Source organism: Phocoena sinus, chromosome 15 (genome assembly GCF_008692025.1).
Source record: "Phocoena sinus isolate mPhoSin1 chromosome 15, mPhoSin1.pri, whole genome shotgun sequence".
Classification (NCBI taxonomy): Eukaryota; Metazoa; Chordata; class Mammalia; order Artiodactyla; family Phocoenidae; genus Phocoena; species Phocoena sinus.
The window spans coordinates 61,725,932-61,746,206 of record NC_045777.1 but is presented as its reverse complement, the minus strand read 5'-3'; the positions used below and the strand labels follow the sequence as shown (position 1 = coordinate 61,746,206).

General features: G+C 43.9%; 1 protein-coding gene across 5 annotated transcripts in view; it reads right to left on the bottom strand.

Annotated features, from left to right (window-relative positions):
• The window catches only part of MRTFB (myocardin related transcription factor B), a 201,739-nt gene that overhangs the window by 6,506 nt on the left and 174,958 nt on the right, over positions 1-20,275 (bottom strand). For 4 of the 5 annotated variants that reach the window (XM_032605706.1, XM_032605707.1, XM_032605708.1 and 1 more), the window contains 7 exons: positions 18,857-19,107; positions 14,080-14,212; positions 12,301-13,287; positions 10,733-10,870; positions 8,075-8,233; positions 7,674-7,811; positions 1,345-1,405 (listed from right to left, as the gene is read on the bottom strand). In XM_032605706.1, coding sequence (XP_032461597.1) covers positions 1,345-1,405; positions 7,674-7,811; positions 8,075-8,233; positions 10,733-10,870; positions 12,301-13,287; positions 14,080-14,212; positions 18,857-19,107 — 1,867 coding nt within the window. The remainder of the gene's footprint in view (positions 1-1,344; positions 1,406-7,673; positions 7,812-8,074; positions 8,234-10,732; positions 10,871-12,300; positions 13,288-14,079; positions 14,213-18,856; positions 19,108-20,275) is intronic. The other variant, XM_032605711.1, reaches the window with a different exon arrangement.

Sequence of the window (20,275 nt, the reverse complement as noted above, 5' to 3'; positions counted from 1 at the left end):
ATTTGATTGGTTTCATTTATATGTAGATACACCAGGAAACGTATTTAATAATCGCTCTTACAATTCAGTGACTGGGATGCATAAATAAGTGAGAGAAAGAACTTACAACCTGATTGCTATATGTGAACTGTACACTGTGGGCACTGCCTGTGTTTTAGGACAGTTATGCTGCTCTTCATTACCTGTTGTCATCTCTAGAATTGTTTTGAAAGCTGAAAGTGCAATCTAAATAATTAGTTTTACAATCAACTATTTAAATTTCTGTTCTCATTATTACTGGTATTAGTATACAATAAGATAAAATAACATACTCATTGGATACTTTGCCATAAAAAATCATCCCTTTTAGAAAATAACTCAATTGTTATTTTGTTACTGTGACTTTGTCATATTTTAATTTCCAAGTTTAGGCTGTAAACATTATTCTTTTTAATCATTTCCAAAAGTATTTTCACCAGATTTGGCAAAAAGCATTTTATTATTTTTTTTTAACCTTAAATTCAGGCCATGGTATATCTATTTCTTTAATTTCCATAGTTTAGATATACATCAGCACATGTAGATCTATAGTCAAATATGAAGAATTTTCTGTGTTTGTCAAACATTATGACAAAATCATTAACCTCAAAATCAAATAGAACCTGCTATGAATGGAGAAATTTTGATCACTTTAAAAACCTGAATAAAACTCTTTCACCAAGGTAATTTGATAATACTTTAAAAATATTCCAAAACAGCATTTGAAGTTTTGAAATACTTTAAAAATATTCCAAAACAGCATCTGAAGTTTTGAAATACTGATTTCATACTTATTTTTAAAGATATGTAAGCTGAGGCAGAGAGATCCTTGATTTTTTTTTTTTTTTTTTGTGGTTAATGTCCCTTATCCCTTTTTAAGATGACAAATTGTAAAAATCTAAGGTTTTCAATCATATGTAGAAAGTGCTTGCCTTTGAATTTTAAGGAAGTTACTAGAGCCCAAGCTAGGTAGCTAGGTTTTATGAAACATGCACAATGAATTTTCATCCCATCACAACAACATTTACGTGGAGTAATTCTGAAGTTTTTCAATGTGGTCTTTAAATCTGGTTCTCCTGAGCTATTTTGAGGTAGTCTATCAACAGGCATACATCTATTGCTAAATCTATTAAATTATTGTGTTATGGTGAAACAATGGCTTTTCCTTCATTTTAATCACCTAAATTTAACAGCTTTAAAAGAGTAAACTGAGGTAGAATTAGAAGAATATGTTTCTCACTACTCAGATACGCTGTGAGCTCTAGAGGAAAACTTGCATAAACCTGTGATAAGACCCCTGTGGGGTCTGATGTGACTTTGACCCACCTCCGCTTTTAATAAGGATGTCAAAGAGGTCGTCCATCTGCTGACTGTGTGCATTGGAAATCTACAACAAAGGAGAATATACGTTAGCTTTCTTTCGTACAAACCTGGAAGCATTAGACAACTGGGAGCACTTACGGACCTTACAGAACATCTAGCCTAATCTATCATTTGATAATTTTGAAAACGCTGAGGTCACCTGAGACATTACACCATTTTCCCAATGTGTCACAGCTGGTAAGTTGACAGAGTGAGAATGGGGTGAAAAAATTGTAAAAAATCTAAGATTTTTTTTTACCCAGCTCAGCCGACTTATCCACTTATTTTCTATCACTGGTTGCATTTTGAGAGGCCTCTGAAGCTTTCTTTTAAAAATGTCTTTATTCATTTGCATTTATGTAAAAATATAAGATATGTATAAAGGTGCTCACACTATATTTTTTCAGCTTTATTGAGAGTTACCTGACATACAAAAAACTACACTTACATAAAGTATACAATTTGATAAGTTTTGACATATGTATACATCGACAAAACTATCAACACAATCAAGATAATGAACACATCCGTTTCCCCTAAAGTTTCCTCATGCTCTTTTGCAATGCTCCTTTCATCCCCAGGCAAACCCAGTGATCTGCTTTCCTTGATTACAGATGAATTTACGTTTTCTAGAGTTTTATATAAATGGAGTCATACAGTATGTACTTTCTTTAGCAGGGGGAGGGTAGAGGAGGCTTCTTGCATTCAACATAATAAATTTGAGATTTAACCATGCTGTAGAGTACAGCTGAGGAACAGCTCACTCCTTTTTCTTGCTGAGAAGTATTCCACTGTATGGAAATATCAGTTTGTTTGGATTGTTGGTATTTTTTGGCTATTACAAACAAAGGTGCTGTGAACATTTGTGTACAAGTCTTTGTATAGACACAACGCTTTCTCTTCTCTTGGGTAAATATTCAGGAATGGGATGCCAGAATCATAGAGCAGGTGTATGTTCAACTTTCTTAAGAGATGGCTGTTTTCCAAAGTGATCATATTGTTTTATATTTCCACAGCAATGGATATTTCCAGTTGTTCTCCATTCTCGTCAACACTTGGTATGGTCAGTCATTTTAATTTTAGACATCTAACAGGCGAGTAGTGGTATTGCATTGTGGTTTTAATATGCATTTCCCTAATGAGTAATGATGTTGAGCATCTTTTCATGTGCTCACTTGTCATCTGTGTATCTTCTTTGATGAAATGTCTGTTCCAATCTCTGCTTACTCCAGAAATTCTCATGCATACTGTTTGCATGGTATATCTTTTTCCAATCACTTACTTTCAACCCGTGTCTTTGTATTTAAATTATGCCTCTTGTAGATGCATATATTAGTTATCTATTGCTGTATTACAAATTAGTCCAAAAAAACTTAGTGGCTTAAAACACTAAACAGTGATTTTCTCTCACAGTTTCTGAGGGTCAGGAATTTAGGAATGGTTTAGATGGATAGTTCTGGCATGGGGTCAAGATGCTGGCTGGGTTACAGCCATCTCAAGGCTGGAGAATGTCCTTGTAAAGGTGACTCACTTCATGACTGACAAGGTGGTGGTGGTTGATGGGAGGCCTCAGTTCCTCTTCACATGGGCCTCTGCAGAGCGCTGCTGGATGGTCCACACGGCATGCTCCCCACAGCCAGTAGTCCAAGAGAGCGCAAGCAGGGTGGCTTTTATGACCTAGTTTCAGAAGCCACACACCATCTCTTCTGTCAATTCTATATGTTAGAAGCAAGTCACTAAGTTCAGCCCAGGGAGGGATGTAAAAGAATTTGCAGATGTATCTTTTTTTTTTTTTTTTTTTTGCGGTACGCGGGCCTCTCCTGTTGTGGAGCACAGGCTCTGGACGCGCAGGCTCAGCGGCCATGGCTCACGGGCCCAGCCGCTCCGCGGCATGTGGGATCTTCCCAGACCGGGGCATGAACCCGTGCCCCCTGCATCGGCAGGCCGACTCTCAACCACTGCGCCACCAGGGAAGCCCCTTTATTAGTTATTTTAAGTATTATAGCTATGTATTTTATAAGCCCCTCAAGACAGTGTCATTTCTTATAATACAGGTTTTCTAGTAATGAATTCTTAATTTCTCCTTACCTGAAATTCTCTCTAGTTCACTTTCATTCTTTAAGGATATTCTTACTTGATATAGAATTGTAGGTTGACAGTGACCCCACCCCCAGCCCCCCACAAGAACTTTAAAGATGTTGTTCCATTCTTTTCATGCTTCCATAGTTTCTGATGGAAAGTCAGCCATAAATCAAATACAGTTGACCCTTGAACAACATGAGGGTTAGGGGCACTGCCCACCACCCTCAAGCAGTTGAAAATCTATGTATGACTTAATTTTTTAAAATTTATTTTTGGCTGTGTTGGGTCTTTGTTGCTGCACATGGGCTTTCTCTAGTTGCAGCAAGTGGGGGCTACTCTTTGTTGTGGTGCGTGGGCTTCTCTTGTTGCTGAGCACGGGTTCTAGGTGTGCGGGCTTCAGTAGTTGCGTACGTGGGCTTCAGTAGTTGCAGCACGTGGGCTCTAGAGCGCAGGCTCAGTAGTTGTGGCGCACAGGCTTAGTTGCTCCGTGGCATATGGGATCTTCCTGGACCAGGGCTCGAACCCGTGTCCCCTGCATTGGCAGGAGGATTCTTAACCACTGTGCCACCAGGGAGGCCCCATGTGTAACTTCATAGTTGGCCCTCCATATCCATGGTTCCAGCCAACCACAGATTGTATAGTACTGTACTATGTATTTATTGAAAGAAATCTGTGTATAATGGACCTGTGCAGTTTAAACCGTGTTGTTCAAGGGTCAAAGGTGGTTGTTAAAGGGTCAACGGTAGTTGTTACCCTGTGTGTATTGTACTGCTTTGCTCTTGATGCTTTCAAGATTTGGTCTTTAAATTTGGCTTCCAGCAATTTGACTGGGATATGATGAGGCCTTCTGTTTTATCCCATTTGGTGTTCATTGAGCATCTCAAAGCTGTAAACTTGGCTTTCATCATATTTGTAAAAGATTTGACCAGTATTTCTTAAAATATTTTACCTGCCTCATTCCTTTCTCTCGTCTCCTGGGACTCCTATCATACCCATGTTAGACTGTTTGATGTTAAATAACAGGTCTCTGAGGCTGTGTTCACCTTTTTTTAACACATTATTGACCGGAGATGTAGTAATACGTCTTTTGTTACCCGAACATTATTGACTGGAGACGTATTAATACATTTTTAGAGAGTGATACAATTAATATCACTGTGCGAAGTTGTTAGAGCGTAAAATTGATCAAGGGTTCATTATACAACTCATGATTGTCCTCATCATTCACATTTCTTCCTCTGTTAGGTTTTTGTTCCAACCTTGTGTCTATTATAAATGTAAATTTTTCAAAAGTGACGCAGCGCGAAATTTTGAGTGAAGAGTTTTTCAGTGAATGTTTATGCATATACTTTCTGATTGTCTGAGCGACATATATGCTAGTGTCTCAGAAGTTCTCATAGTACTTCAGAATATAGTTCTGATTCAGATGATGTGACTACTAGACCAACAAAAAGACAGAAAACCTTAGTGATTGATACTGATATGGAAAGTGAAAATGAAACTCACGGTGCTGGAGAATGCTCCTTTGCTTCTACAGAAGAGTGGATTGAAGACAACATTTCATGAAAATTAGAAGACTTTACAGGTGTGTCAGGTGTAAATACTGAATGTAATAACCCACGAAGTGGTAGTGAAATAACAGAATTAAATTTTGGCCGGCCAAAATAAAAATTGCCAGCCACGGGCATTAATTTCTGCAAAAATCCCACGGTCAATAATGAGCTAAAATCTTTTTTTTTTCTCTGTTATTCAGATTGGATAAATTCTATTGATCTTTCTTCAAGTTCACTTTTTTACCTCTGCCATCTCCATTCTGCTAAGATCTATAATTTTTTTCATTTCAGACACTGTAATTTTCAGTTTTAGAATTTCCATTCATTAAAAAAAAGCATCTCTATATCTGCTTACATTCTTTATCTTTTCCTTCATTACAGGTATATTTTCTTTTACATTATTGATAGTTATAATAGTTGTTTTAAAATTTTGTGTGCACATTCTAACATTCAAATCAGCTGGGGGTTGGTCTTAGCTGATTGCCTTTTTCCCTTGAGAAAGGGTCACACTTTCCTGATTCTTTGTACATTGCCGACTTATGAACGGCTGTCGTGGATATCAAATCGTGGAGACTGTATTCTGTCATTTTTCTCAGATGAATGGCTTCTTTTGTTTTAGTAGGCGGTTAACTTGGGTTGGACTTGAACCTCAAAATGTTTCTTGGGCAGAAGTTCCAATCTCAGGTCAGATCTTTTGTCTTTAGCTGATCTGCTACGACTCTACTCCCTACCTATGTGGCTTAGGGGTCAGCCCAGAGATGTGGGCAGACAGAATCTGGGCATCTCCTCTCTCAGTTGAGAGCAACCCAGAAGGCAAGGAACCAGTCCTCTGGTTTCCCAAGGCATAAAGGCTGTGGTTTTTCTACCAGTAACCTCACCGCTTAGCTTGACCCCAGAGTAAAAGCAGCAGAAAAAGGGAGCTCATGCCATCTAACTCCCTCCCCTCAGTGCAGACTCCTCATCAGAATATGACTCTTTCTAGTCACTCTTCAGTGGCTTCACGGAACTGCTTTTTGTGTTATGACCAGGCTTTAGAGCTGTTATCTGTGGGAAGACTGAACTGGTAGGGCCTTACTTATTAGCCAGTAGTGGAACTGGAAGTCCGAGTAAATGTATTTTAAAAACCTCAGCATCCCTGGACTTTGATGCTCAGTGGTATATAAAGAGGAACCACAGCTAGCTCCCCATCCGAACAGAACTTGATGCATGAACCAGAGACGGACAAAGGGCAGGGATTCCAATCAGCTCTCTTAGGTTAAGGGGAGAAGATGATTCTCTGTTGTCGTCACACTGGTGAAGGAAACGGTACAGAGTAACCCATACGTGAGAGCCAGATTTGGAAGGATTTTCTTGAAGATATGTTCCTTCTGGGTGGAGCAAGGGGAGCAGAGCCTGGGCCAGCACCGTTTGTTTCACCTCTTCTTGCAGTCTCTAAACCTGGCTTCTGAAAGTGGCCTTCCTCACACACAGGGGCCCTGGCTGAGTCTGGAACTAAAGGAACGTCTTACAGTTAGTCACCTTCCTTCGGCAGTAAGTGGATGCGAGGAAGCACGTGGAAACTGTCTGCTTCCTCGAGGAGGCAGCCTGCCCGGGCACCCTGCATGCCCTGTGTGAGTGTGCCACACCAGGCACTCTGGCCGCCATGGAGCAGTGTCTGCAGCTGCTCGCTGGGGCGACCACATAGGTCAAGGTGGCCACGGCTGCCGCTTGCGCAGGAAGTGCTGAGTCCTTGGCCCCGCACACCCCCCTGCACGAGGAGGCCCCAGGGAGTTGCATGGGGACTGTGGGAGCAAGGCAAGCAGCACAACTCTACCGGTGCAACTGCTGTGGCTGTGAGAGCAGAAGGTCTACCTCTGATCAGCACACCTCTCCCTCCACTGTCAGCACCCGTGCGGTGGCATCAGGTTCACTCCCTGCATCCTCTTGTGAGGCCGGGGTTCTTTCTTGAAAGTGAGCTGAGTTTTAAGCTTTAAATAGGCAGCGAGCCCAGGAGGAGCGTTCAGGGCAAGGTCTGATGAGACTGTCGTTCTCGGTGCCCACCGGAGGCCAGGTGCTCTTACAAGCAGGAGCTCTATCTCTCTTTTTCCATCTCTGGAATAGGTGCGGCTCGTCCTATTTTATCAAAGCAACAAGGCAGGCTCAGAGGAGAGGGACGCACGGTTACGAGGCGGGAATCGGTACGTGGCGGGGCCGGGAGGGCCTCAGTCTGTCCCTTCCGAAGTGCATCTGCTCAAAATACGAGCAGCGTGAGCCTGCCTGGAGCAGAGGGTGATGGGCAGTCTGGAAGGCCATCTGGGCAGGAGAGGGTCAGTTTGATGCGGGCCTGACAAATGGTGGCTTTAGAAAAGGGTCCTGTGTAAAATACGTGCCCTGGTCACACATACACACATCTATCCCTAACACAACCCGCCTCTGGCCCCCAGGAGAAGTTAAAGACAGACAAACACTGAAATTCTGAGTAAATAGGAACCGCAGGTTATATGGCTGCTGAAAACCGCTGGGAGTCTCCAAAGTGAATGGTATTTTGATTTTAAATATCATTTAAAAGGCAAGCAAGGCTTACTAGTCATGAAACTTGTCTCTCTTGAGGCAAGTCCATCTTAGACCGGGGCTTCAAGCTGAAGAGGACCCACCACATCAGAGCTGCGGCCTCCTTACCTCTGGAAGGGAAGACTGGGCACTGCGCGTCTGCTTGATGGCTTCCTCGTAGCGGGGAGGGTCTTTCGTCTTGGGGACCGGGCTCCCAAACAGAGAGTGCTGGACCGCAAACTGCTGGGGCGGAGGGGGCGAGCCGGGCTGCGGCAGACAAAGGAGGAGAGTCAGCCCGGCGGCAGGCTGGCCTCCCGGGGATCCTGGGGGGTGAGGCTGAGGCGCCGGGGGGCCGGGCCACCCCCACTGTGCTGACGGCTAAGCTGCCCCGGAACAAGTACTATCCCGGGACTTTCGGCTGTTTCCCCTTGTTAATGCCGACACTCGGCCGTCCAGGCCTGAAGCCCGGGACTCTGGGATGAACCTGCACCCTGTATGTGCTGGTACCGCTGCCCCGTGGGCTGGGTTACCTTGTTGGGAGGGTTGGGGCCGTTCTGCAGGGACGGAAGTGGCGTGCTTCTGGGTTGAAGGATGCTGCTGTTTGTCTTGTTGATAAAGGGCTGCTGCACCGCTGGAGCGGGTGGTCTCTGATACGGAAGAACCGTATTGGATGCTGAGTCTGTGAAAACCTGTAATGAATAAATATTTGCCCATCATCAATTTGTTCTTCTGCTCTTCCTAATAAAGAAAACCACATTTTAGAACAGGGGTTCGGGACTTCCCTGGTGGTGCAGTGGTTAAGAATCTGCCTGCCAATACAGGGGACATGGGTTCAAGCCCTGGTCTGGGAAGATCCCACATGCCGCAGAGCCACTAAGCCCGTGCGCCACAACTACTGAAGCCTGCGCTCTAGAGCCCAAGTGCAGCCAAAAAAAAGAAAAAATAGAACAGGGGTTGGCAAATGTTTTCTGTGAAAGCCACGGAGCATATAGTTTAGGGCCGGGCGCTGTGCAGCAGCTGCTGTAACTGCTGGCCCTGCCCTGCAGCCCCCCCACAGGCCGCGACTCCCTAGCGTCAGTGGTCTCTGTCATGGACAGCAGCGGGGACAGTGCGCTGTGGGCAAGCTCAGTACGATTCTCCTCATTGGCTCTCAGGGCTCTTTCGCTCATAGCTGCCAAGCCCACCTCTCTCTTCCAGCCTTGCTCCCAGGTGCCAAAGCCACACTTGTAACATTTACAAACACGCATTTGGGACGTCTCAAAGTTAATATGTTCCAAATTAAACTTTCCCCTTTCTTCCCACTGTCCCCAGCCTCTGCGCAAAAATAATTCTTGGTTTTGCCTTTATTTATTTTTGAAACTTAGGTAAAGGGAGCCCTCAGCGCTCACACGTCTCAGACACACCTCCTGGGTCGGGACCTGTGGTCTGCTGTCCTGATCCGGGTCCTCACTATCCATCACTGGAAAACTGCCACTGCTGTCTACCTGCGCCTACCTGCCTGTCAGCCCTCTGCCATGACGACAGTCTCAACACACACACACACACACACACACACACACAGAGAGCTGCAATCGAGTCCCTCCTACACTCACTGGCTCTTCTTTTTTGGGGTAAAATCCTCATCTTTGGCTGGCATGTCAACCTTCTCACTACCTGGCCCCTTTTCCATCCTAACTGAAAGGCCACACGTGCTGTGGCCACACTCAATTTTCCACTTTTCTGAAAATTTCTCCAAATCCTTGCAAGGCCTCATTTAAAATCTGCCCCCTTCTGAGAAGCTGTTTTCTGCTTTGTCAGGCAGAGGTGAGAACTTCTTCCTGTGGAATTACAAAGTGTGTTGTTTAGCTCCCATCAAGAGCCAACGGTTTTAGGGCCTGTTGCAAATGTATGGCCATAACGTTGATTTTGTAACTGTATTTCACAGAACTGGTTTGCTCATAAAAATTTTAATATACTTTATACTACTAGTATTCTGAAAGAGAAAAACTTAACCTATATATTTTTACTGTAAATGTGTATAAGTATTCCTTAAGCATGAAAGTGTGTGTGTGTGTGTGTGTGTGTGTGTGTGTGTGTGTGTGTGTGTGTGTGTGTATCCCTCCAAACAGTACAACTTCTCTGGGTGATAAGTTCTATAACTATATTCTTCTTATTTATCCATCTATATGTTGTTTTTCTCTCTCCTCCCTCAAAGAAAACTGTCTTACCATTTGAATATTCACTAAGTTTCTTACTAAACTGTTATTTTTGGGCCCACCTCTAACTCCTTGCTCACTGCATTCCTCAGAGGAGATTCCAAGAGAGCATGTGTGTTAACATGACTGTCGCTGTCCCAAGAGGTCATTTCTGTCTGTTCCTCAAGTTGTTTTTGTCTTAGCCCAGAGAGTTCACGCCAGCCTGGGGCATATCTACAGGTATACCTAATTATCGAGGTTCTTTTACACTGAAGATTAAAATTCTGGGATTAATCATGCTCAAGGATTAAAACAGTAAGATCTACTTTTGAGGCCTTAAGATTTTTCTGGCGAGGAGATGGGCACATAGCTCCACCTACTGGATAAGAGGGAGTCTGGGTGACTTTTGGGGCTCTTCAGCAGAACTCTTAGTAGAAGTCCTGTAGAGGACACTGAGCCCTAGATCAGCACCATCATTTTAAAGATGGGGAAAATGACACTCAGACGGTACATGAATCCTGCATAAGGCACAACACAGAGGAAGTGGTGAGCCAGAATGCCAGCCAGACCTAGGCCGCCTGGCTCTTAATCCCTGAGAAGGCAAACTCTTAAAAATATGTAAAGATCTCACTCAAGATAAACAATTCAACAAGTGTCTTTTTCACCTTCAAATACCTTTTCCCAGGGCACTTTTCTTCCCCCCACAAAATGATTACTTTGAAAAGAAAATTTAAAACCTAGAAAATTCTATATATGAGGATTGAAAAAATAGTTTTGAAACTTTTCTTGGAAAAGGGGCTTAACTGTTAAGATGAGCTATCTTTTAGTAATAAAGAACTCTTTCTGCAGCCAAATGGCATCTGACCCAAAGCTAACCCGGTGGGAGACGGATCACAGAAAAGAACAAACAGGAGCTTCCCACGGAGGAGGCTCCTATAAAGATGCTTGTTGAACGTTCAGCGGATGATAGTACAAAAATCAGCAACAGTCTGTCACTTATTAGCATCCACCAACCTTTCTGACTTGCTGAGGTTGACTGAGCACATGTGGTGTGAAAGTGTCTTGTTTCTGAGGTGCAGCCTGGGCCAGGCCTGAGGACAAGGTGGCAGTTGCTATCTGAGGCTGAGCCTGGATGCCTGTTTGTGGTGGAGTCTAGGAGGGAAAAAAAAAAAAAAATCAAATGAATTGTCAAAATCGAGGTTAGAATGAAGAGTTTAGATGTGGAATAACTGGTCACTTGGGGATCACATCTAAAAAAAAAGTAAGATGAAATGTTTATAGATACACACTCCAATTCACTGGCACATAAATTTGAACCTTCGTTTGAAACCAGAGAGTGAAACACCAGACCAGTTATTTCCATGCTCTTACTGTTTCGTAAGTGGCTAAGATTTTCATTTGAAAATTTGGGGAAAATAGATGACTGAAGTCAAAAGAACCTACAGCAGCTCTACACATAATAAGTAGGTCAGGTGTTATAATAATAATTTTAATAGCAGCAAGGAAATTTGTGAGGCCTGACTGTGCAAATTCCTGCTTTTAAGCTGCAATATGTGCTCCCTATGGGAGAGCCAGCCACGGGCTGGGCGCTCACAGGCCCAGAATAAAACGTAATTCCTGTTCCTCGAACATCAACTCTAATGGAAGAGCTGGACAGGAAAACAAATGTTTAGGAAAGCTGTATCACAGAGCAGACTTTCAGTTTCAGACGCTCTAAAGATGAAACAGGGGAGTTAGGACTTCAGAACATGCCGAGGGCCCTTGGGTCAGGCCTCCTAAGCCCGGGGGTACAAGACTGCTCCTCTCTGGGTGGTCAGGGTAGAGAAGCAGGACTCCAAATGGTTTCTGTGTACCGTGGCCCACATTTTGTTTAAAAAAAACCTTCCATAATCGAGTTGCACAGAAACGGCTGCAGGCAATGCTGGCATAAAAGTAAACTTCATGCTCACCAGTGTTTCATCGTTTCTCAACACCAGCCTCACTCCTGAATCTGTGGTCGCATTCTCCCTAGTTGAGGCATCTTCACCTCAGCGGTGGCTTTTAAGAACTACATTTAGGAGGCAGAGCACAGGAGTGGGCGTGAGAGCAAGAGCTCTGCAGTCCGAGGCCTCGGCTCGAGTGCCAGCTCTGACCTTGGACAACTTATTAAACCTCTGAAGCCCCCGGTTTCCTTTCTAGAAGGGGGCTTTCTCACTTGGGTCTTCTGGGAGAAGGGAGGATTAAATGAAGCATGCCATCTAAAGTATCTGATGCTGTGCCTAGAACACAAAAAGCACTCAGGACAGTAGCTGTCATCATTATGAGAATGCCACTGGTATTTTAAAATGCCTACACATAATAATACTGTGCTAGGGGTGAAAGGCAGCAGAAAGGCAAAAGCACCCCTTGTTTGTTTTTACTATATAAAAACAGTGCTAGCTGTTTGCGTTTGTGAATAACCCCCCAACACGTGCACACGTTTCCTGCAACCGTGAAGCCTGACTTGGCTGCACTTATGAAGCAGCTCAGCTCTGAAATCTCCATAAGCAATTCCTGGTCCATGCAAACGGTAAGGCAAAGGAGTTAGAAGACACACTTCACACCTGGAGTTTGAGGCTGCCTACTGGGAGCTGCACTGAGGTGACACCGGAGCCCTGGATGGACACGGGGAGCAGCAGCTGCGTGGTGTGCGTGGTCAGTAAAGCCTGTGGCTGAGCCACCCCGGCGGGTGGCTGGCCCTGGGAACTCACGTAAAACTGCGGGACGAGGCTTGGTGGCTCGGCCGGGGCCACGGGGACCTCTTGCTTGATCACTATGGCCTTTTTGGCAACGAGGGTCTGGCCGGCCACTAGGCTGGGGCCGTCGGGGACCAGGGCCTCGTCCTTGGCGGCGGGAGCGGTGCCGCCCCGAGCCTGGTCTGACTTGGGGACTGGAGGGGCCGGGGTGCTGGGCGGGGGCTCCAGTGGCCGCTGCTGCTGCCCTCGTTTCTCCACCTCCAGCTGCATCTTCAGAACTTCCACGAGCTTCTGCTCTTGTTCCAGTTTCCGCTTCAGCTCTTCGATCTGCTTCTCTTTCTCCTGGAGCTTGCGGTCCTTCTCGGCCGCATCGAGCTCCAGGGTGGACAGCGTGCTGCTGGTGGGGCTGAGGCTGTCCTCTGTACTCGTGGCTCGCAGAGGCGACGAGCACAGGAACTGCGACGGGGACATCATGGTCATGATCTCGGTGAACGTGTCTGCCACGCTCGCGTCCTCGGCGCTGAGACTGGACTGTTCAGAGGGTGCGGGTGAGATGGGCAGCGGGGAGCTAACACTGTCCACGTGGGCTGTGCTGCTGGATCCAGCGGATGGCAGCTCTCCCTTGAAAGTGGAGCCTGAGCTGGTCACAGAGTTCTGCAGTGTTGTCACTGGCAGGGCCATGGTAACTTCCGGGTTACTGGGGACGATGGCAGATGTGGACAGGGCCACGATGCCACCGGTAGCAGCACCACCGCTGTTCATTTCCTGGTAGGGTTTCAGGCGTTCAATGAGGTCCAGTTTGGTGCCTGACACCGGAAGACCCCTTAACTTCAGTTCTGTCTTCAGCTCCGACACCTGAAGTACAAACAAATAAGATCTCTTTTTTCGTATTATGACCTTCTCACAAAACTTCAGTGCACTTTTGAGATGGAAAAGGTGCCTACATCTGTCAGACATCTCCGTATTACTACATATATGAAAGTGGGACAGTTCCTTTTTCTTTTTTTTTTTAACACACAAAAACACACAGAGCTGTAGACCTAAAGGACTCGAAAGGCCAGTGATAAAGCAAGGGTTATTAGAGGGTAATTCCTTTACTATATCAAAAGATTTATTACCAGAAACGATGATGCTAACAGTTACATTTATTGAGCAATTACCATGTGCCAGACACTGCCAGAAGTGCTTTACTCTTTCAGTTACTCTTCACATGAGGTCCAGGTATTATGATTCCCGTTTTACAGATGGGGAGAGGGTGCATCGCTAGTGCAAGCTACCGCAGATAACAGAAGGCTGAGCGGGGGTAGAGCCCAGGAAGGATGGCCCTGGAGATCGTGTTCTTAACTGTTACATTTTCCTGCTTCTCCCAAACTTGGCAACGAATAGGGAAGAAAAAAATCTGCTTCTGGAGTTAGGAGTGGTGTGGTGCTTGCACATGGCATTTGCTCAATAAGTGGAGATTTATTCCTGGTCATTTTAAAGGAAACTTAATGGACGCAGAAAGAAAGGACCTCTAATAAAGGTTATCCTATTGGTGGTAAAGGTGAATATCTATTAGGAACTACCTACACCTGCTAGGCAAATCTGGCAAATCATTTCCATTTTTGTGGTACTTATGGGTGAAGAAACCCCACTTGCAATGATCACCTTTAAGTCATCCAAGCTAGAAGGCAGAGGCCCTGGCTTTCTCATAGGAGCAGATGTATTCTGTCTTGGTGCGTTAGATGTGGTGTTGTTCAAAGCTGGATTCCCACTGTTGTTATTCTTGTCATTGAGTGGCCTTCAAAGGAAAAAGAAAGTTAGAGTTTCTAATAACATAATTTCTGGGATTGACATAGCTCCTGCCAACAATCTGTTAACTTACGAAGAGAAAAATACCTGGTCGTGGATTGGCAGACTCAGTATGGTAGAGACGTCGGTCAAATTAGACCCCAGTCAAAATCCCTGCAGGTTGTGTGTGTTGTTTGCTTGCTTGGTAGAAATTTAGAAGGTGATTCAAAGCTTTATATGGAAATGCAAAGGACCAAGAACGGCCATGACAACTTTGAAGTAAAAAAGCAAAGCTGGAAGCATCATACCACCAGATATCAAAATTTATGGTGATGCTGATGCAAGGACAGAACAACAGACAAATGGGAGAGATTAGAGAATCCAGAAACAGACCCCCAAGTACAAGGATCCTCCAGTCATCACAAAGGCGACACTGCAGTGTGGTGGTTCTTCTCATAAATGCTAATTAGGCTAAATGGGATATTCACACAGAGCAGAACAGGGCTTCTGATCAACCCCTACCCTCACACCATCCCAAAACCTAAATGTGAATTGGAAAACAAACTTTGGGAAGAAAACTTAGGATAATATCTTCATAGCCTTTGATAAGCAAAGATTTCTTAGATAGGACACAAAAAGTACTCACTAAATTTAGGATATCTTTCAGAGGGTGAAAAGTCAAGCCCCAGGAGAAGATTTTGTAATATGTACTTCTGACAAAAGCCTCATCTAGAATACACACAGAAGTCTTGCAAATTAGTAAGAAAAAGAAAAGCCCAATGGGAAATTGGGAAAATCGTGAACAAGCATATCACAAGAAAGTATATCCAAATGGTCGATAAATATGTGAACAAGTGCTTAACCTCATTAGGTATGAATTACAGAATAGACAACAATAAAAATTAACTGCTGCTGTCTGCATCAGGAAAGATGCATCTCACAAACATAATGTTGAGTGGAACTGACCTATGGGATAGGAGTCAGGACAGTCACTGCGGGGGATGCAAGGTGGTGGTAATGGAACGGACAGTGCTCCGTTTCTTGATTTAGGTGGTTACAGGAGTGTGCTTGCTCTGGCATCCATTTTCACTTATGATTTATGGACTTCTCTACCATACACTACATTTTTAAAAGCTTATTTAAGAAATATTGGTGAATCTGTTGCACTAATTTCCCGAAACTCCTTTCCACGTCAAAGCCAGGTCCTCCCGACCCCTTCCGACTGTAATACTCCTGGCAACAATGGCACTTCCTTTTCTGGCTGGTTGATATTCATTAAAGAAAGGTGCACATGGTGGTTGATACTGTACAGCCAATTCCAGTGCAGCCTCGGGCTTTACTGTCAGTGTGAGCTTTGGTACTGAAGCCAAAGAGACCCTGAATTCCATGTTTTGAAATAGGGATCTAGGTCATGGTGCCTGTGGGGCGAGGTCCATGGCTGGATGAGCTTTCTCAAATGGGTTTTAGGAAGCCTGTGTTTGAAGCCAGTTCTGGCCTTGTCAACAGCTAATTCTTGACATACATTTGAGTCTTTTTAAACCTGACTGCATTTTGCTGAAATTAAATACTTGAAGTATTCGAAATGAAGTTTCTTGAAGTTTGGAGGAAATGACAAATATTTGCAAATGTATCACTATTCTTTCTAAAAATTCAACTTTTAAATCTTATTTTAGAATTACGAAAACATTTTAATCATTGTTTCTCAGCCTTATATTCATTATTGTCCCCCCGAGAAGCCTTTTTAGACATTTTTTCCCTAATCACTCTCCCTATGAAATTTTAATACCGTAGATGTACTGCACTTTTGTCCACATACTATGTATGTAGGTCTATTCTTTATTAAATAAAAAGTGTAAAATTCCCTCCAAGGAACTTTTGCTCCTTTGCGAATGATAGGCTCTCCTTGAGAATGCGTGATTTTAATTAATTATTCTATTCATGCTGTCTTTTTGGCTGAGATTCTACAATACTCTACTTGTTACTACGATTGACAGTACAGTGTTGAATTCAACTTTTAAAATAACTGAAATAAGTTGGTCTATTTTTTTTCCCAAATCAACCAGAGGGAAAAAAGGGGGATGGATGCCTGATGAATGTGATCACTGTGTAGCTGAGGATCCTGAGGTCCAGAGACCCTCCAGGACCCTTCCTTTCCGTCAGCGTGTGGCCACTCTGGGACTAAGGCCCCATGTCTTCAGGCTCTTGCTTCTTCCAAGATACCAAAGGGCTGTGTTATCAGTAAAATTCCACCGCTGCGGGCACTAGAGAACTGCCGCATTCAGTTTCTTGTATGGAATTTCGGTAAAAAGAAACAACGTGTTAGAAAATAACATCTCCATTTTTAGGACCTGGAAATTAAACAAAACTGGCATTCCCTCTTTGGCTGGTGCAATAAGACACAAAAATGAGGGCTCCTTCTTCCTCCTAGTTCTTGGATCTTTTGGGATGATGCCTTCCTGGGGCAGGAGGCTTGGTTACTTCAGTGGCAGGAATGTCTGAGGAGGAGAGGGGGACTGAAGCCTTCACGGAAACACAAAGAACTTCAGAGTTCAGGTACCTCACACCTCAGATGTTTTCTTCCCATCTACAAAGTTGGCCCCATACAGACAATTTCTTGCATTACAGAAAAGACTATTTCATGGACAGACACCACCTTTTATGGGATTTGCAGTTAAGTTTCCTCATCTGGGAACGGGGTCAGGGATAACATCAACAACTCTGAGGGTCACTGTGAGGAGGACGCTGAGCACACGCTCAGGCACCCAGAGTGGCACCTACACGGGAGCCATCGTTGCCGTTATCCTCACTGGTGCCCAGTGGTGGTGACGGTGGGGGCCGCCTCCCCGGGTCCTGGATGAAGCTGTAGAGCAGCGGTGGTTTGTCTTTGATACTCGTCCAGTTCTCTGGCCTTCCCTGGGTCCCTTCCAATGTCAACAGCTCTCTCAGGCCTGCTTGCTCTTAAAATAATAACATGCTACAAAAATTCTTTCTTCCTTCATCTCTGTGCCCTGGTGTTTTCGATTTAAGTACTTCACAGGAAGGCCTGAATGACTAATAGGTCTAATCTTCCTCAAGATATTTGTATCTTACAAGGAAAAAGTGAATTGATAATTATTAGCGTATGAGGAGCTATTTCTTAAGGAGAAGCTTTTTAGTAAGTCTTAATCCTTTTCTACTCCTAGAAAATAGGGGCTCTCCATGGAGGAGTGCTCAGCCTATGTGTGGAAAACAGAAGTAAAGCTTCTATAGATCATGTAATCATAAACTGAGTGCATGGATCACAGAGTATCATTTTTCCCTGTCATGAGATTTTGGATCTTTTTCTAAAGTTCCTTTTCTCGAGTTGACTGTAAATATTCCTTTTTCCTGAAAAGTGAACGAAATGAAGGACAGAGTCCTTGCATTTTTATCTGTTTCCCAGAAAAGGGTACTGAGGATTTGTTATCTAGAGATTTCCTCTAGTACATAATTAAAATTAGCTGTGCATGTCCTGCTATGAATTCAGTCTCAGAAATCGTCAGAACTTAACCCCTTCTGTCCCTCCTGATTGGGCTCAAACTTTGGAAACCTGTTCCTTTTTCACAGTTATCGCTCACCAAGACCTTTTACTGTCTTTTGAAACATCTGTCACCTGTTCCTGCCTTCCCATTATCAGTGCCCTTTCAACTTCTTGCATCTACTTTATCGCAGAGTTCCTAACTGGTTTTCCTATGTCCAGACTCCCCTTCAATACTGGTGTCAAACTGTTCTTTCATGCATTTTGATTTTACCATGTCACTGTGGCCCTCTGAAACATCCACTGCATCAAGATTAAAGTCGTCCCAACTTCATGTTCCTCTAGACATTGGCTCTACTCAAATCTGTCTTCCACTTTTCTTAAAAACTGACCACATTCTTTATTCGGGCCTTTTTTCCTCACCATGTAACAAATAGGCATTGTTGGCTCTATACTTGCACTCAGATCATTCCTCTTTGCTTGGAAGGCTCCTTCCCAAGGTTCAGGCCCTTTACCATGTAAATATCCCGCCTTTTTCATAAAGTTTTCCCTGACCACTGCAGCCTCCAGCTTTTATGCTCCTCCGTCTTTTTTTTTTTTTTAAACTGTTTATACCAGGTTTACACTTTTTTTTTTTGCGGTACGCGGGCCTCTCACCGTTGCGGCCTCTCCCGTTGCGGAGCACAGGCTCCGGACGCGCAGGCTCAGCGGCCATGGCTCACGGGCCCGGCCACTCCGCGGCATGTGGGATCCTCCCGGACCGGGGCACAAACCCGCGTCCCCTGCATCGGCAGGCGGACTCTCAACCACTGTGCCACCAGGGAAGCCCACCAGGTTTACACTTTTTATGCTTTTCTCATAGCATCTAATACTATTCAGGTAAAGAACAGGCAGATCTTTCCTGGATGAATAATTGTGAAAAGTCATTTCTAACTCAAAAGGTTCAGAACCTGTTCTGGAGGACAAAAAGTGGACTGGAAGGGAGGCTATTCTCACTGTGCTGGCTTCAGACACTGTGTGAGCTTTGATGGTAATAAAATGAAAAGAATCACTGAGCACAAGTAAATCACAACATCCAACCTTTAGCAACTAATGGTCCCTCATCAACAACCACAGTCCACCCCGCTTTAAGGAGCCGGCCTCGACCCCAGCCCGTACTTGAGGGGCGCAGGCAGGATGGTCTGGTAGTTGTAGTGCTGCTGCTGCTGCTGGCTGAGGATCTGCAGCTGCAGGAAGAGCTGCTGCTGCTGGAGCAGCCGGGCGTAGTTGGAGTCCATGGGCGGCTCGCTCTTCTCCCCCTTCTGATCTGGCGGGATGTACTGGTGGTACTTCAGCTTCTTCACCCGGGGCTTCGGGTCCTTGCACTTTTTGCTACGGTGCTTGTCATTTGGATTCTTGGGATGGCTTTGCTATTTTCGAGAAAAAGACAGTAAGAAAATTCTAAGAGAATGCAATCCATTGTACTGTGTGCCTAACTGATTTGAAAAGAAAACGCAATGCACCTTGGAAATCGGTGTCACTGCTCTGGAGAGCAGTATACTAAATACATTTCAAGAGCTGTGAGAACATCCGAGTACTCCCTGTGACCAAAAATCTTGCTCCTAAGGACTTACTTCTCCTGATGCATTGGTCCCTTAGACTAAGGACAAGATGCTCAGCTCAGCATTATCTATGCAAGTTCAACAAACATTTACTTTGGGTCTCCTGTGCAGATGTTGCCTAGTACTTACATATACTATCTCCTAGTGAAAAACAGGTCTCACACTAAATATACAATAGGGAAACGATTAAGTATACTTCACCATAACTATGTCATATTTTATGGTCATTAAAAAAAAAATCTATGGTGATGATGTAAAAGCAGAAAAATGCTTCTAATGGGAATAAAGCAGAATATAAACCCATGAATTTCTATGGCAAATATGCAGAAAAAAGCATACTGAGTAATGTGAATATGAATTTTTAAAAAATTTTCAAAAATATTACATTTTTATTTTGAAAATGGGGTGTGAGACCCTGTCTTATGATTAAGAATCAGATGACTTTTCTGAGTTCTTTTCACCTCCTCCATTTCTAAGTTATCAGATCACTTTCTACTTTTTAGTATTCAAATTGTAAGATAACTTCATCTGAAAAAAAAAAGTCCACCAACAAAACAAAGCAGCACAAAACAACAAGGTAGAAGATTATTTCTAAGATGCTTTAGGTAAAATACCCAACTTAGTGAGAAAACTCTGAGAAGTACTAAATTAAATATAGCTATCAGTGTGATCATGTTATGTAAGTTCACATTCAAAGAATTAGGACATTGCAAAAAAAACCCAGAAAATAGAAATAAAGAAGAAAATAAAAATCACCATATTCCGTATATCAGAAATCGTCACTATTAATCTTTACTTTTTACTGCTTGGCCATCTCTCTTCAGTTGAACTGGCTTCCTTGTTCAGTGACGTTCAATTTTCTGCCCACAGATGTCCTCACAGCTACTCCCTCACCCCCTTTAGATCTCTGCCCAAATGTCATCTGCTTATTTGACCAGAGCACTCTACTTAAAACAGAAACGTCTCCCCTTGCCTC